This window comes from Vanessa tameamea, chromosome 5 (assembly GCF_037043105.1).
Source record: "Vanessa tameamea isolate UH-Manoa-2023 chromosome 5, ilVanTame1 primary haplotype, whole genome shotgun sequence".
In the NCBI taxonomy this organism is placed as follows: Eukaryota; Metazoa; Arthropoda; class Insecta; order Lepidoptera; family Nymphalidae; genus Vanessa; species Vanessa tameamea.
In genome coordinates, this window is record NC_087313.1 from 1116646 (window position 1) to 1136689 (window position 20044).

Here is a 20044-nt window from a genome sequence, read left to right on the forward strand (position 1 = left end):
TCTTACATCTGGCGACGAGCTCCACTCCACTCCATAACGTAGTTTACTATGAAATATTGTGTATAAATTACAAATGTTTGAGGATTTTTTGAGATACATATTTTTTTTTGACAAATAGGAAAATTTTAAACTAATTGAAAAATTAATTGCTTTACTTGGTTCCTTCATTTAGAACCGTTGGCTACGATTGTCATGTTACTTATGTTATCGTAGATGATTTGAATTTTTTTATTATCTTATACAAGACTTTTTATCTCATAAGTTACCTTGATTGAAGAATTATTATTGGGATAAGTCCGCGTTTGTAATTATTCATTTTATTAAATATTGCTTGTAAGATAATTTATAGTAAAATATAGTATAAATATAGATGAACTAAGGAAATATAATCCCATCCAAAGCACATTTATGAAAATGGAAGCCAAATTCAATATTAAGAATACCCGTTGTTGTCAACTTCACTGACAAAATAATTGAGACCCTAACTATTAAGAGGTCAGTTCCTTCTCCTTAACTTGGCTTGATACGCTGCCGCGTGTCCAGATATCTACTAGAGTATATAAGCTAGTAGATTTGTAAACAATTTCAGTTGTTAAAAATGTAATTAAAAATAAAAATCGACGTAGTTTTAAAACTATATCTAACAATAACTAGCAACATTATTATCCAAAGTAGATGGAACAAATATCAATTATTTATAGTATTCAAAAGACGCTTATCCCTATGATTTAAACCATGTAATTCATCCTTTATGTCTGGTAGCTATTTAATTTTATACGCGAACTGTTTACCCCTAATGGGACAGAAGCCATTTTGCGTGCGGCACGCGTAAAAATCTGGAAATCAGGTAAATTCAGACCTTGTTCTGGGACCAATCAGTGATTTTAATCCCGTTTTATGGTTTAACGTTATCAACTCAAATCAAGTCCTTAAAACATTTACGTTTAGATAATAAAAGACAATATACTTCTCCATCTATTAACCTATCTGTCTGTAGTATTTGGTTTATTTTATTTCGTTTTAGTGTAAGTTCGTTATTTAAATATGATCAACGAAACTGCCAAAAACATCTACTTTTGTAATAATTTTTGGGATGTTGGATTGGTTACCTATAATATAATAGACTTTAAAAATAAAACTGATTCGATTGAATTGAATGACTCTTTAACTGGTGTCGATAAATTTGAAATGGGCCATCAGATTTCCAACTCATTTAACGAGAAAAAATGTAGAGTTTTCGTAATAGTTAATTAAGCAAGAAAAGCTGTCGTTAATTTTTAACGCTTAAGCTTGTCTTTATATAAATAATTTCAATTTCAATTAAAATAATGATTGTAAAGTAGTTAAAAAATTATTGTTCAAAATTTTTAATTTAATTTTAGATATTCTATTAAAGTATTCCATTAACTTAACCATGTCAAAATTATATTGTGGGTGGGTTTTTGTGAATTTTGGTAATTGATCTTATTTATTTCAAACTGATCATTATGAACTTGCTCAATTTTTGCCTCATTACGTACCTACTAAATGACAAAAATCAAATATTAACATTTTTTTATTAATAAAGTCCTTATTCTCTTTGATATATAAACATCGATTTTTGTATGTCTATTTGAGATGAATGATCAATATCCCTGGAAATTGGTGCAACATATAGTTTTACACGAAGAAGATTTTTATACTATCATATTTGCCGTCGCTGAATCAAATAAAAATACTTCAACTTCTATACCGTGTAAAATCTCAAATCATTTCTCAAACAGATATAGTTTCAGATGTCTCTGGTCGTCAACGTAAAATCTACAATTTTCAACAGACCGATCTTAAAACTAGTAGAGCTTACCACGCGTTTCTGTAGTAACGTTATACGTTGAATTATATTGTCTGATAATATATAACTAAAACCCTTCTTTGAAACACGTTGAATATAATAGTACACATTTCATGTCAAAAAATGTAATATTTTATATATATAGATTTATTCATTATTTGGCTTCTCTTGCGTCTTTTCGAAGTGTCAGTGTCGTTGTGAGTTTTGATATTGATAGCAGTGACGATTTGGCAGAGTTGACAGCGCGCTCGTATACTTTATCTAGCGCCAATATCGAGCAACGAGCGGTAGAACCACAGCTCGCGGTTCGGCATCGTGATCTCGATCCATCCGCTCCTTTATCATTCCGTAGTCATCCATAAAAATAACAAGCATTTCTCGATAAATAACGTCTGTGAAAGCAGAAAATTTAATAATGCCAATGTTATGAATGATTACGGCTCATTTCATTTTTGTCTACTTAAATTAATTTTGTTATTATAATTACAGTTACTCCTATAACAAGAAAGTACGTTATAATGATCCGATTTATGTTTGCAAAGAGTACCATTTCCTTGCTGTCATCGTAACAGACTATTACAGAATTTAATGACCGAACAAAATTTCCGGAAAGCAGCAACATCTCATTTATACAAGTGAAAATAAACGACACGAAATAAATAAAAGATTCGCAACGAGATAATGTTCGGTGACAAACAGACATAATAGCGATTTCGTCGCGGCAATAAAAAAGCAATTAATTTAAATAAATTTTCGGAAAAAAAAAAATATAACTTTAACTATAACGGGACATTTGAAATTCGCTCCTTGTTTTATCGTCGTGCGATCGTTAATGGCGTCTTAATATCTTTTTACCACCTCGTCGAGGGCATCCTTTATCATTTTTACGTAATGCCATTTGAATACCAAATGTTTCTTCGGCTTTGAATCTTTCCGCAGTCAAGCGAGCATTCATCATTTTAGGTGCTCCTACACGTCGTATACTCGCATTGTATTATTTAAGAGAGTGACGACAAGCATTTTCTTAGATGATGTATATTCGAGGTAATATTTTTTCCAAACTATTCTTTCAACGAAATTCTGCCACATGTGTATTCCACCAACCCGCATTGGAGCAGCGTGGTGGAATATGCTCCATACCTTCTCCTCAACGGGAGAGGAGGCCTTAGCCCAGCAGTGGGAAATTTACAGGCTGATTATGTTATGTTCTTTGAGAGCGCTTTGTTTTTACACTGTTAAGTTCTATGTGAAGCCTAATCTTGGCCATTTTGTTCTCCTAATATATATGTTGTTTGAAATAGATACCATAAATAATCAACATGCATTAATATAAGTGACATTCGTGGTTAGATGTCTAATATCAATATGTTTAAATGTGTGAGATGATAAGACAAAAAAAAAAATTATAAATTACAAAATAGATTATATTTGTTAATGCACGTTGATAATTTAATCTGGAATGCCTCTTTGAGCGAACAGATCGACTATTCAATCAGTTGCATTGGAAAATAATCAAAACAATCCTAACCTTTATATAACTAACTTTTAATGTACTATCGACTAGTATAGTACTTGTTAAACTTTTAAGTAAAAAAAGATAGATTAAGTTCGTATCTGTCATTTTTTTGTTTTATTATTGATTAAACAATCAAACTGCTCCTTTCTTGGGCACAATCTTCTGTTACATTGAAGGAATAAATCTTACTACATCACCCTGCAATAAACCGGTTTGGTGGTTAAACTTGAGACAGAATGCATCCGAGACTGAGTTTAATCTGATTAATTACGAACACACATTAAAATTATATGACAACAAAGACTTCACGCTACTTACAGAACAAAGCTATAAAATCTGGTCAAGTTTTATGAATTTTTTAAATTCGTCTAAACATAATTATTATGTTTTTCAAACGCTATTGTACAGAGGTCCTTAACCGCACCTCCTGTTATAAATTCAACACGTCCAGATGATGTCACGTAAAGATTTACGGTTGTATTCTGCGAGTTTCTTTCCATGATCTCATTAGAATGCTACCGAGTCGCAGATAACACCATCTGCTTATGTTTTTTCGACGATTAACCACATTTGGCTTACTTTTTTTTTAGCACGTTTTATTTTATCTGTCGTGTTTATGGTTATGATATTTCTAGTGGGGATTAAAAAATACTAAAAGGCCAAAATTATACTTTTAGAAAATGTGATTTCATATGGAAGTTTTGTTTCTTTCTTCCCACTGATCTGAGCAACACTGAGTTTTCACTGAGAAAAGAGTCATAAGAAACACATGTTTCTTTTGTGCAAATCTACCACACTCTTATTCTTCAAACATCCCTTGGAATACGCTGACAAAAATTTTTAGTCAAGAGCATTTGCTCAACGGTGAGGCATTTACATAAATTATATATACAAAAATAATTATTTTTGTATTCTAGTAGATGTCACTTCGTGTCCAACGCTTTTCTCAAGAAATATTCAAACACTGTAAGTTTTGCAAGTGTCATCAAATAGCCGATCATTTAACACCTCTATCAACATTAACGGTTAATTTTAAAACTTATTACCTAACCGTACATTATCTAGTACCATAATTTTACTGCAAATATTTAACGATTAATAAATAAGTAATAATAGTAACTTAGTCCCAGTCAGATTCGCTGTCAATTTGAGGTGACTGTGGTTTCGTGGCTAAGACGCAGCAAGCGTTGATTCTAGACTTGACTATGATAGTCCGCCACCTATCGGTCTGACCACCGTCCGTCTGATCTTCCTTGTAGGGGTATTTCTACACCCACTGTAAATATTTATTTTTGTAATAAATATAAAAGTGTATACACTTTTTCCTTTGTTTTTTTTTATTGCTCTATTTCTTTTTGACTAGTGTTTATGTCTAAAATGTTTGTAAAATAAATAGTAATATAAAAATGTAAATAGAGAAATATAAATCACGAAAATTATTAATAAAGGACTTAAATACGTCATCGGTATTATTGATCAGTTTTTCGTAAAACAAATTTTCATTATAACAACAATATGTTAAAATTATATAAAACCATTCAAAAATCCGTAGTTCGTGTTTTTCTGATACTAATGAAACTATTGTTTCATTGATACTTTTCATATTAAGTTTAGTATTATACATATTTTGTATGGTTATATATTACTATAGTTTAATTTGTAACATATATACAAGCCCTTACAATTTGGAGTATTCGACCACTAAGATTCACAGCGTATTTACAGTAGATGGGACAGAATTTCTTTCAAGGCAGATAACCTCACGATTATAATAAATGACCTGGACCGTCGGGCATGTAATGAATTATTAAGATAATTTCGCACGTGAAAAAATTTAGGCTGCACACGTTTTATCCATTGTCCCTGTGGATCAATTTAGAACAATCACATCATAAGATTATTTCACATCAAAATCATCTATTAACGTAATATACAACAATAAATTGTATTGATTATCAACAATTTTTCGTTTGTTTCACATCACAACGCACTAAATGGAAAACGGCAAAACAAAAATTAATAGCAGTATTTTTACACGACTGCCCAAAAATGACCTGTAATGTTTTCAGGGTCCATGTATGTATCTAATAAAGTCAGTGGACTTTATTACCCCGTTATTTTCAAATGCCTTAACGTCTATGCCTAACTTTTTACCAAATGTTAGAATCCTTACATCATCCCAAAGAACACTAGCTATAAATTCATACATTCATTCGGTCAGGGTAGTCGATTTTTTAACGTCTTTAACTTCGCTTTTAAAATATGATATAGCTGTGATTAGTTTTCTGTCTTATTATTTTTTTATACTTTTAATAAATACAGTTAAATCAATACCATATGAACTTGATCATTAAAGAATATCTCTTCAAATCCAAAAGATATAACGATTCACAGAAATCAACCTCAGTCATCATATCGCATCCGATTATCATAATATATTTAACGTCTACAAAGATCAAGTTCTCGGTAATCCTCGCGATGAGAACACCCACGACGCATCAGATGCGACCGAAAGAAAATATTTAATAGCTAAGGGATCGTAAGGGTTATGTTATTATTATTAATAATGACCCACGTTTGATATTTTTTTTTATTAATCATCTCAACGCAACTCAACAAAATTGTTTTTTTTTTATGATATCGGTAGGCGGACGAGCAAGTGGGCCACATGATGGTAAGTAGTCACCACCTCCCATAGACAATGGCGCCGTAAGATATATTAACCATTCCTTACATAACCAATGCGCCACCAACCTTGGGAGCTAAGATGTTATGTCCCTAGTGCCTGTTTAATTACACTGGCTCACTCACCCTTCAAACCGGAATACAACAATACACTCAGTACTGCTGTTTAGTGGTAGAATATTTGATGAGTGGGTGGTACCTACCCAGATGGGCTTGCACAAAGCCCTACCACCAAGTAAAGTAAGTTTCGGTTTGTAATAGTATTATTGTATTTCCTATGTGAGTTAAATTTCTTATTGTTAGTTATTTACGTGTAATGCTCAAGCTTAAATCTTTATCAATATGAAATCTTCGAGTTCTTAATATTGTTACTACAAGTATTTAAAACGGGATATTTACCATGTATTTAATTTTTATTTAGTGGAGCTCGATATTTCGACGTTGTGTACGAATATTTTGTTATCGTAAACAAGACATTCGTAGATATATTTTTAAATACTTGTAGTAATAAAAATAACCATAAGATTTAAAATTAACATGGCTATTTTTATTACTAACAGTATTTAAAACGGGATATTTACCATGTTTTTTATTTTTATTTGGTGGAGCTCGATATTTCGACATTATCTACGAATGTCTTGTTCACGAGACTGAATACTGTTAAAATAACCATCTTAGTTTAAAATCTTAATATTGTTAACCAAACACTGCTTATGAATTTTGTGTTTAGATATATTTTTAACGAAATAAATATCTATATATTCACAAGAGAAAGTAATTTAATTAATTAAAAATAAACCAAATATTTTCTACTATGTGTATAAGAAGTTAACTTTTACAATAAAGTAAAAACAATTGTCCAAAATGACGTTAAAAAAATAATATTTATTGCATTCTTCTTTAAATTCGAAATCGTTTTCAGTATCTGTTATATTTATTGAAAACAAATCCGTAACCCGAAGCTCACTGAGCACACAGCTCTATAGCGTCTGTTTGTCTGTGCTTTTTGCAATCGATATCTCTGGAACACAGCAGCTGCGACTAACCTTTTTGCTCGTCACTACGACGGTTTATTTTAGTACGTTGTCTTGCGACTTGCGTTTCCTTTTGAGATTCCATATTTATTTAGTTGACTTTGGTCTATGTGGTGAAATTGTTTGAATGTATTCGTGATTCATTTGCTTAGGTTTCAACCAGATGGTTATAAATGTTCTTTGATATTGGATTGTAATAAAACCAATTCTCTTTGAGCATGCCTGTCTAGGTAGGTACCATCTCATCACTTTCTCTTCTGCCAAACAGTACTACGTAGTGTAGTTGTGTTCCGGTTTAGGGACTGAGCCAGTTTGTTTTGACGAGTTTTATATATTACACTGATCAAATGCTTTTTCATTTCCATAACCTATATAATATTCCTTAATATTTCAAGGTCATTTCAAGAATATTACGTAAGTATTTTCCACTTTTGACTGTCAACGTTATATGCACGCTTGGACATGTAGCCAAAAAATATCAACCCCGAAACTACATATGCATTTTTTTAAATGTTTTACTCTATCTTACAATTTTATCTTAAATGTCACCTCTTCCATACACATTTTGTATTTAATTCATTCAACTTACATATCTTAAACAAACAAAGAAACTATTTATAATTCCGTTATCAATATTTTACCTAATATTATTTTAAGCGACGAAATATTCTTAATTTAGTTCTTAGCTGAAATCAATATTTAGAACCACTGACCTAAATAAACCAACCCAGTAACACTAGGAAGTGAACTCTGTTATATTTTAATAGAGTTTATTAATCTAATGTCACCTCAAGAGGTTAACAGTGACGGCTTGTCAGTGAACAGATATGTTGTGTAACCAAGTTCTGAATTCTTAGTAATCTTCGTATATAATGAAACGGTACTAAGGTCGAGTGTCAATGGAATATATTTAGGTAAGATTAATGACTTCTATGTGACGTTAGCAGAATGATGTACTGTGTGTCCATTATGAATACATTTTCATTTACTATGTTGATTAAAAAATTTAATTATAATTAGACAAAAAAAAAAACCTTTTTTTTCACTGGTCCAGAAATTCCTTATTCTGAATCAAAAGTCGTTTAAGCTTGAACTCAATAAGTAAGTGTTGTTTCAAGATTGAACTGAAAGTTATTATTTAATGTAACTTCAGTTTGTATACTATCAATTCATTTAAAATCTAGACAAGCAAAGTCACGGGTCCTACACGTAGGTGCTTTAGTTAAGACTTTATTACCGTGACGGTCTGTTAAAACGGTTCAGTAAATTTTTCCTCGGCATTTAGCTGGTACAATATTATATACTGCAGTCATAAAACTTTTCAACGTCACGAGAAAATAATTTAAGGTACGAACAACATATGTTCCTAAGAAATCGAAAACTTCAAAACCTTAGATTCAAGTCGTTGTGTTAATACGTTCCAGTTTGAAGGATGAGTGAGCCAGTGTAACTACGGGCATAAGGAATATAACATAATTTGCGCGTCCGCCTATCTATGCTATATAAAAATAATAGTATATTATTTAAGACGACCTTTGGGTTTGGAAATTTTAGAATTCCGATCAGAGTAATTGATGTGTTGATGCGTATTCTTTATTATAATATGAACGTGATCAACTGCAGATAATATTATATAATGTGATTATTTAATAAGCTACTTGACAACTCAATATAGTTATACGCTATAAGAACTTCTATATATAATAATGTCTTAACGTAACAAAGGACTACGTTCATTATAAAAATAAAAATTAATCGAAAAAAAATTAATATTAATTGGTTTGGAGGTTGGTTTTTTTAGGACTGTTACACTTGGCAAAGCACAGCGTATACTCGCGCAGATATACGTGGTGCAATCTATGGACCGAAAACGCTCGATAAATTGCGCGAATATATTACGCATTGATAAGGCATAACTGCAACACGAACTAGTGCAAAAGCTCCTGTACATTAATTTTGCGCATTTGACCTATTTGAGATACTTAAGAATTACTACTTCAATGACGCTACTTGATAGCACGTTTAAAATCTTCTGCGCTACGCTTTGGCATGGGTATAGTTATGCGCGCGGTCTTAAATCGTCAATACAGTGCCAGTCATTATGCCAAATCGGAAAGGGTCGTCTTCATAAGAACACTCGTTGACTAACTCTTTATAAGGAAACATGACGATACATAGACTGCTAAGTATATTCATATTCAATGATAATGATCTAGACGCAATCATTCCATCACATAAATTAGATAACTGTATTAAAATTTACGATTAAGCAATAAAGAATACAAGTCTGCAATAAAACCAAGTGATAATCTCTTCCTAGCGCTCCGGATGTTTACCGCTGGCACGTGGTAGCGAGGCTGAAAATACTTCGCTGTAATGATGGGAGTTAACTTTGCGGCTATAAATGAGATTATAAATATAAAATTTATCTTAAGATCAGTAGACGTATTTCTTGTGTCGTTAAATATTTTGTTAACAACACTAATTAATAAGATACAAACGCACAAATATTATACGTTTATAGATTTCTTCTTTATAATGTAACGTTAAACACATAATGTCATATCATTTATTTTATATATTTATTTACAAACGTATCAAAACAATCTGACTTGGCTAGTGTAATTTCAGTAGTTCGGGATGGCAATAAAATTATGTTTTTTACAATGTTGCTCCAATCTCTTTATATATCTTTTACAATCCCCCACAATCCTCCAATTGTTTTCCTTATGACAGCTCAGTCATTTTTAAAATAAGAAATAGTGCTACATGCCAGTATTAAATGTTATCCCATAAAATAATATTAACTAAAGTTGTACAAATTATTGATCAATTAATTACAATAATAATTGTATATATTTATAATATACGATATTATTAATGATATAATTAATTATAATATCCTATGACGTAGCACCGTATGGAGGCTAGGGCTAGTCTCGTAACACTAGACTATATGAGAACATATACGAATTATATTATAGCCTTCGCAAGTTTTAAGTCTGTTACAAATGAATTATAAACACAAATTAAGCACGCAAAAAATCAATGGTACTTGTCTGGATATGAACTCGCAATATCTGGTTAAGATTCATGTTTTCTAGTGACTGGACCATCGCAGCTCTTAGTGTACGTTAATACTAACTAAGCAATACCGAGGTGTCCTCCATTCTCCTTAGATGTTCCGAGTTATAATTTGTTATTATAAACACAAACTACAATTTGTGACCTTACCTTACCAAACCTTAGGCAACAATATATTATCCTAAGTTATAAGAATAAATTATATTTTATGTAGTTGTAAATAAATTTCAGGAAGGACCATTGAACTTGGCACCCATTTAGATCTCACTTCTTTTGTCGTTGAAGTCAATAACCAAGGTATATATCATAATATTGGACTTGGCTCTCATTTTAACATTTATGTTGATGGGATTATTATAACATACATTGCTTTTAAAGTTGCACACAAAGTAAAAATATATAGTATTCTTAAAAAAAATATTAATAAATTTGTATTTGTACTTAGTTAATTCTAGTTATACTTTTCATAAACGTAAAGTTATCATTCGTATTATAAAGATTCCCTTAGTGGCTACTATTAGATAAATTAATTAGGCGTAACTCTAAAATGGTTCCATGTTAATTTGTGGTACTGCACAAACCAAGCGTCTGCGTAAACATGATAATGGTCCCCCAAATGGCTCGTCAGTTGAACGAAGCGGGCCTAACTGAAGTAATTTACAATTAAACGTTGATGTGGATAGAGGAATTCAAGTTTAGAAATTTATCCCAGAAATGTTCGCCCCTCTGACGCGCATTCCGTCGTATTTCGGTATACGAGTCGAGCAGGGACAGTTTGGATCTGATCCAGTAGTGCGCGAGCGCACTGCGGTATTGATCGTGAAATGTGAATTTTCACAATCGAAAAAAAATATCGTCGATTTAATTGGATGAGCGGCAAACCGTTTGAGGGTTGATCTAATTGAAATCGGAGCGTGATTTTTTTGCTGTTTTGCTTCAGTGCGTGACGATATGTGATTGTGTTGTGGACGCGATTGTTTTTGAAATTGAATTTTAGATAAAGTTCGCTACGGAGCGAGAGATTAACAAATATTTGAAACATGAAAAAGGGTGCCTCGATGAAAACGACGTAAAAAAAAATTCAAATGAAAAACTCAATGTTTGTTTAAAAAAAGTGAAAAGATTTTCTTTTTTAATTGTGAATAATTTAACGTGATAATTAATATAACATATATAAATAATGGAATACAAACAATGGAGGCAATATCGTCGAAGCATCAACTATAAAACAAATTGACTACTTCGATACCAGACTTTGACTTGGGTAATTACAGCGACGATTAATGTTAGAGACACGAGTTCAAAAGTGAGTCACAGCAATAAAACCAAAGAACCAAACAAACTATAAACCTAAAATTATTTTAAGCACGCGCTGCAATGAGAGCAAAACGGTGGCTATAAACAAGATGGCCGCTGAGCACGCCACTTCGTTTATAAGTCACAATTTGTTTATTTACATTGCTATCTCTCTCTTGCTGCCGATGGCAGACGAGGGTGCTGCGAAAGTTTACGAGGATATTCGAAACTTCCCGAAGGATGAGAAACGGTTGACAAGAGAATATCACTTGAGGCAGGGTGCCTTAAGGGGGTTGATAGTAAAACCTGGGAAACAGTATGATTTACAGCCAGTGGAAATGTTCCTAGGTATCCCATATGCCGCGGCTCCAGTTGGACATTTACGATTTATGCCACCAGGTGAGATTTTACTAGAGAATATTAAATCGTATTATATCCATTACATGCAAACACATTTTATTTTGACTATTAAAAACTTATATCCATAAACTAAGGGAATGTCAAAAATCTGGCAAAGATCGCTCCTGAACGATAATGATGAATGAAACATACTTTGTTTTGTTTACATTGTACTTATTTTACTTTTAATAGGTATTAATTACGAAAAATTAATTGACTTTTGTTGAAAATTATATTGTAAGCATAAACCCGGTCCATAGAAAACTATCGGTGTTTACATTCGAAAAGCCTTTAAAACCGTTGCTGAACTTCGCCTGAACTCTTTCCACTCGCATGAGACTTTCCGTTCCATCGGATTATGAGAGTGTACCTGTGTTTGCGCACACACTTGCAAGTATATCACTTGCCCGTTCTATTCTCCCTCGAGTCCACCGAGGCCAAATCGATCAGGACGGTATCGTCATTGTCCCCATCATCATCTTTCTTCTTCTTTCAAAGTATTACTTTTAGCTGTGTCTTGTTCAAGTGCACCTGAATAAAAACACCACTCGTTCCCAAGACAAAGACAGTTTATTAACTTGTATTCCTAGTCTTATATAATTTCCTTTGACAAAGGATAGCGTGATTCAGAAACATGAATAAAATGAACCACGACATCTATTGATATATAATATAAACTAAATATATGTTTAAAAATTATACAGCACCTCTCTTCTTCTCAACAACCTTACCAATGTATTATAATATATATAGGTAAAATCCGTAGAAACGAAACGCTGATCAAAATCAAATTTACTAATCTGAAATATTACTGAACGCTCATTGGTCTCCTATTGCGTCATCCTCTGCCAATAATTACAATTCAGATTAATTCAGTGAGAAGTGTTTCAGAATCGGAAGAAATGCACAAATTCAACGAATCATTTGTTTCATAGTCTAAGATAAAGCCTTTGTCCAGCATAAGGTAACAACGGTTTGTTACTTGATATGTATAACAAATACAGATAAAAAATAATACTCGAAACGAAAAAAAAACTATTTTTTTAAAATTTACATTTTCCAACGACGGCGGTATTCAGATATTAACAGTTTCAATATCCTTAGGAGCAGCAGAATATTATGCTAAAATTTCATATTCATTTTTGAAATTCTAATAATATTGTTTCTTTCATTAGTTGTGAAAATTTTCATTTATATTACTATTTTGAATACTCGTTTATGATTCAGCGTGATTATACCCTTAGGAGAATTGTTTTCATACTTTTAGTTTATATTTATCGTACCAGTATTACCACAGTACTAAAAAGTTACAAAAAGTTGTTATTTGTTTTTTTTTCTTTTAATTGATTATGATGTTTTTTTTTTATAATATGGGAGTCATGCCTGTCTTTGTTCGCATTATTATTCGATGATTTCCGTACAGGGCATAAAATTATAAAGTTGCCTATGTATTTCTTTTACTTGGTCTATCATCAAACCTTTGACTTTGTACCAGCCCTGGGTACCACCAAAAGTTGCTTAGTATAGTTGTGTTCCAGTTTGAGAGCTGGTGTTTCTACAGGAATAAGAGACAAGACATATCAGTTTTAAAGGTTGGTGGCGTATTGGCGATGTAAGTCATGTAATTTAAATGATAAATATTTCATAAGGTGGCAATGTCTATGGGCAGTGATGACCTTCAACAACTGGTATCCTATTTGCTCGTTCGCCTATACTACGAAAATATATTTTTTTCAAAATTTATTTAAATTCAATACAAATATAATTTAATTATCATTATTGAAATTTAATCAATTATCTGAAAACATTTTTTGAGTATTATTTTATTGTAAAACCTTTACAGGTTTTTTCTTAAAATACTATTATAGGATACATTAATAAACAATACACTCACTGGATTATATATTCGCGAAATAGACAGCTTCGCAAGGTTGCAAAGAAAACGAAATATTACTTAGCAAAAAATATTCTGTAGGTATTATTCATTTTATACCGTTTACAAAAAAAAAATTAAACTTAATTAAATATTTTATAAAAAAAATATAATTGAAGATATAAGTCGGTCTTACCAAGGCGTGAAAATAGATGTTCATCAACAAATAGTAATCTAATTTAACACGAGGAATGCGAAAGTAACTCTGTCTAACTGTACGTCTCTCACGGCCGTACCAATGAACTGAATTTGATGAGATTTGTCATGAAGCTTGAAGTCCAAGGAAGGACTAAGGATACTTTTTATGCCGCGAAGCCGCGATCGACAACTAGTATACTACACTATATATAATATAATACTGATTAAAATTAGGTTACAGAGCAATGATTGTGATAGACCTTGAATGGGATAATTTTTGAACAAAAAAGGGACATTCATAGTAAAATGACCATACCTTTATATAGGTATAAAATACCTACATGTGTGTTTTCGTATATCTCCTCCTCCTAAAACTGACCGACTGTTATGTTCTCCTTTGTATTTATGAAGTATATTGGGAAGTTTTAGATGGACTTAAGGTGACTAGTAAACTATTAAATATTTTAATTCAGTTAGTGCAAAGTTAGTTGCCTTAAACCAATTCGAAGCGCAGTTCAATTTCAGATCACACACATCGAATATTATGAGATATTTAAAGTGCTATTTTACATTTTAATAAAGAAAGTCGAGAAGAGAACAAGATGTTTACTGAAGCGCTGACCACTGGTCATTGAAAGTTGAGTTCCGAAGTCTGACGTCTGGTGCTCGATAACGTATTCAATTGGGAAATTGTAAATGAATCCTTACTAATTGAACATTTATGTTCAAGAGATTAATTAGCGTAATTACTTACTGTGGTCTTGATGATTTTGTTTTTCATTTTTAAATGACAATTTTTAAGTTGGGAGAATCTGATTGTGTGAAATATTGGACAAAGTTTGCTTTTAGTGTTTTAAATTAAACTGAAATGTGTAGACAAAACTATGCTTTAACATATCTTTGCATTTATTTACAAGATGGTTTCTGTAAAAGTAAAGTCTACTTGTTCATAGGGGTTATTCTGCAAGTCCACCTGGGTACTAACCCTTCTTTTTTATATAAATAATTTAAATTTTTTATATAAATAATTAATATTCTAATGAAATAATCGTAATAATTATTTTATCTTATATTTAAACGAGAAGTGAAAGGGTGTCCCCATTAGCCACGGCATCCTAAAATCGTTTGAAAAAGAGTGGATATGCATCAATAAATTGATCAGAGATAATTATTCATGTATACTAAAATATGAAAAACATAATTTTAACGAAATAATATAAATATTTTTTATTATACTTTGAAACCTCAGTGAGACGCTCACCAAGTCGTCATGCTCCTCCACTGTCATTCTCTATTCCTTTGTTTTTGTATATACTTTATTTTATACGTTTACTTTTTCTCGTGTACTGCTGTGTCTGTTGTGTGCTACAAACACAGAAAAATACGTTTATTTAAAAGTGAAACTCTTTGTTTGAATTTATCTTACGGCATACTTATATATGGCTTGCTTTAATAATAAATTAGTTCGATAACTATTAGGTTCTATCATGCACATCAACCGAGCGTCCCGTGACGGGATGGCATTTTTGTTTAAAATAAAAAATTCTAAAACAGTAATTTCTTTCAGTCAGTGCTCCTCCCTGGTCTGGTGTTAAGATGGCAACACGCTTCGCACCAGTCTGTCCTCAATCTCTGCCCGTTATCAAGAAGGGTAACCCACCGTCCTTGGGTAGACAGCACTACCTGAACAGACTGAAGCCTTTCCTCGCTCAAGAGTCGGAGGACTGCTTGTATTTAAATATCTACGTGCCTTACAGAGGTAAGGACTTTTTGTCTTTAATATATATATATATATAATATTTGAGTTGATTCTAGAATATTCTATAATAGTAGACTTTAAAATAACCTGATCTTGTTTTTTTTTTTGTATGTAAATATGTATATCTGAGTATAAACTTGTTTTCTTAAAATCATACCATAACGATCAAAAGATTTACTGTAACGTACCCATAAGAAAGAAGAAAGAAAATCAAAAAAGATAATATATTATATATTGTAATTCTTAACTCAGACAACATTATTTGAAAAATAATTACCTCATCGAAAATGTGTGTTACATAATCAATTTTTATCAACATAAAACTTTACTATAAAATGCAACATTGAAACGTATACTGTAAATACACAAAGTGTACTTACTGCTTTTCGTTAGAATTTAAAATGGCAAAGTAATAAAACCTCGGATATGCACATTCCCAGAATAAGGTCAACGAAAGCTTTATTTCGTTTCATTTACACTTAGAACTATTTCAAGAATTTTAGTAAAGCGAAATAGTATTGACGTTGATCGACGTTTTCGGCTGAATTTCGGTGCCTTTACTAACATTTCATTCGATGTTTTGGTAATGAGAGAAATTTTAATGATTTTTGAATTCCTGTGCAGCAATTAGATGAGTCATTTCGTTTGATTTAGCTGCGATTTTTTAGGTTGATTTATGAAATGAGTGTGATAGAATAAATGATTAATCAACGATTGCTTAATGCAGATTTTGGTGTAGATAGTTATATTATTAGTTGTAAACACATTGTTTTATTTTTATGAGTAATAACTGGCTTGCAAATAAGGTATAAAGAACTGTCCAAGAATTTAATTGTTACTCTTTTTCTCCAGTGAAACACATAACTATTTTATCGTTATAAAATCCTTCATTTCTACAAGTGTGTCATAAATTAGCAATGTACCAAAATAATAGTTAAAAGAGGCTCAATCATTGATGAACGATTTTAACACATTAAATAAAATATAATTTTATGGGTAGCTCAATATTGGTGCAGAAAATTATTAAAATCACCCAAATGCAAGTCAAATGTGTCTGCGACCCAGATCATATTCTGGGAGAATCCTTGAATTTGTAGCCGCTCTTAAATTTTATACTCTATCTATAAATAAGACGATATTTAAAAAAAGGATTTTCTGAGAAATTAAGGGATACATTACAAATTATACAAATACATATTGTTTTGGGAGACTTCCTCCTAACCAATTTATGTCACGGTTGATAATCCCAAGAGATCTAACTACGCTGGACATATTATATATTAATGCACAAGGATGTGCGTTAACAACGTTGCACTCTTTTTCCTTACTCTCATAATCCAATAGGATGGCAAATCTGATACAACCGATAAGAGTTCAAACGCAGCATCAAGGGCCTCGGGATCTCCTGCCTTATATTATCTGGCGACTATAACAGTAATGCCGCTCAGGAAGAGATAAGTTAAGCAATGTAGTGTCTTCTTTTACAAAATGGAAAAAAAAAAAAAAATATATCCCGCTGAGTTTCTTTCGCCGGTTCTTCTCAGGTCCGAGGTGCTAAATTCCGAACCGGTGGTAGATTTTTGACAATCAATAAGCAAGTGTAAACACTTCTATATTGAATAAAGATTTTTGATTTGATTTGATTTGATACCAAATATCATATAAATGATATCAGAAAGAGAAGAATACGTGTTTAACTGTACACCCGTTAAACAATGTTTATACCTGACACTACCTGGCACGGGAATTAAATGTCAAGAATAAAAAATTTAGATTTCAATTTAAATAAAAAAACAATTCGTAAATTTTCGGGAACCTTTCATCAAAGAAATATATCTGTCTTATCAGACTCAGATGTAATTGCTTAAGATTTCAATCCTTCACCACAATACGAGAGAAGGGTTACCGGTTGTTCAGGCATTTACGAGCTTTCACTTTGACTTGACAAAAATAATGTTATTAACAAAGTTATTCATTCTATTTGAGACGTTTAACAGGCAATGTAACTTCGGAGAACGAGCCATTAACGCTTGATGAAGTTAAATAACATTTTGAAAGATTATCTATCCTTCATGTTTGAATTTAATTTTTGATTGCTAGTATATGTTGAATGTCGGATTAATGGACCATCGCCACTATGGAATAGTAAGCAGTCGACATTGCTCATGGACGTTGGTGCTATGTGAAATATTAACCATTTCTTACATCGCGAATGCGCCTCCAACATTGGGAACTAGGATGTTATGTCCCTTGTGCCTGTAGTTACAGTGATTCACGCACCCTTCAAACTGGAACACAACGATCCTAAGTATTGAAATATACATATTATATAAATCGATAGAAAAAGGATAAAATAATTATGTAATATAATTATATAATACTGTTAGAATCTCATTTGAAGCGCCTTAAATACTAAATATAGTATAACATAGTTTATTTTATTTCAATTAGCATCAAGAATCGTAATGATTTCTTCGTAAAACTAGCTGCTCGTTCGTCCGTTCTGAAATCCGATTGCACCTCAAATGTACCACCTCATTCAAACAAACAAAATCTAAATCAGGTCATCCATTTAGGAAAAGTTCAGAGATATACACGTACAGAAGAATTTTATATACCTATAAAAGAATAATTGAAACGAACAAACTAAATAACAATCAATTCCAGTTTAAAATAGATAAAATTATATTTAAGTAGAAATCTTCGTCGCCAAAAACTTAATAAAACTAGTTGAAAACGTAATATTAGTATCTTGATTTTATTTTTAGTACAGTTAAGAATTTGGAGACACCGTGGACGGAAGTTCTATTAATATAAATGAAATGGGTTCAACCGATTCTAGCGTCAGTTTATTGTTGGGAAACGTTTGAATGGATCGATGTCATTCTAACACATTTTAAAATGTTTTCAGAATGTGTAACAAGGGACGTAACATTTTAGTTTCCATTGTTGGTGGCGCATTGGCAATGTAAGAAAAAGTTTCAAAAAATCTTACGGCTACACTGTCAATGGGGGTAGGTGGTGACCACTAATTATCGGGTGGCTTATTATATACACTCGATATATTCTAAAAAATATAGTCATATTTTTATAAAGATTTATGACGAAGTATAAGTTTCATTGGAGAACCGAGATGGCCCAGTGGTTAGAACGCGTACATCTTAACCGATGATTTCGGGTTCAAACCCAGGCAAGCACCACTTAATTTTCAGGTGCTTAATTTGAGTTTATAATTCATCTCGTGCTCTGCGGTGAAGGAAAACATCGTAAGAAAACCTGCATGTGTCTAATTTCAACGAAATTCTGCCACATGTGTATACCACCAACCCGCATTGAAGCAGCGTGGTGGAATATGCTCCAAACTTTCTCCTCAAAGGGAGAGGAGGCCTTTAGCCCAGCAGTAGGAAATTTACTAATAAAAATAAGTTTCATTATAATATGATATTATGATGATAAGTATTGCTGTTTGGAGGTATAATATTTGATGAGTTTGTGGTACCAACACGAAATACCTACCCGCATAACTACCACCAAGTAAATATTCCCACTGTACATCAACCATCACATTAAAGAAGAGTTAGTCATTATTTATCTACATACTATTATAGTAAAAAACGAAATCATCCAGTAGCTAGCATTAGATACGTATTCCATGGGTTTAGAACCAGGATTCCTTTTTACTTTTTAAAGCGGAACCGGTTGTAAATTGCACTTTAAATATCAATAAGTAAGGTTCTATTTCGTACGTAATAAGAAGTGGTTTCAAAATAAAAACGCTAGACATGATATTATGAGAAGAATTTACTAAAATTGGCGTTTGTTGTATACCAATTTACACTTGATTCGTTAAGTAATAATGTATTTGTTGATTTCAATCTTCTATAACATGCCTAGATGTAGGGCTTAAGCGTAATTTTATTATAAAACAATATAACTATTCACATTAAATATTCTAACGTAATTAAAACAACTCGAAGGATTGAGCGCGTAAAATTATAAATTAATGTTACAATATTTAGTTGAAGGAAATTTTAATTATTTTCTTTTATAGTTGAAAAGTTTGAAATCCTTAAAAGCATAAATTCTTACGAAATATACGCTCAAACATGGTCTTCTTCATTTAAACCTCATGAAAATAAAATAAAATAACAAGACGTTAGAGGATACACACGCAAAATTTAACAAAACGGACATTTAAATAATGATCATGATATTGTTAATTTAATTGTTGTTATTTAAAAAAATGCCTCAGAAACTTTGAACAGAGAAACGCATAAAGTTACAATCTTAATATAAATAATAATAAATTAAATCCAATTCATTTGTTTATTACAGATTGTAGTTTCCTGTTTTGGTAGGGACGAAATAC

General features: G+C 31.7%; 1 protein-coding gene across 1 annotated transcript in view; it reads left to right on the forward strand.

Moving 5' to 3' along the window:
• The first annotated feature begins 11262 nt into the window (after positions 1 to 11262).
• LOC113392541 (uncharacterized) overlaps positions 11263 to 20044 on the forward strand; it is a 30013-nt gene continuing 21231 nt past the window's right edge. Inside the window, exons 1-2 of the mRNA XM_026629030.2 lie at positions 11263 to 11845; positions 15484 to 15675. Coding sequence (XP_026484815.2) covers positions 11557 to 11845; positions 15484 to 15675 — 481 coding nt within the window. The 5' untranslated portion in view covers positions 11263 to 11556. The remainder of the gene's footprint in view (positions 11846 to 15483; positions 15676 to 20044) is intronic.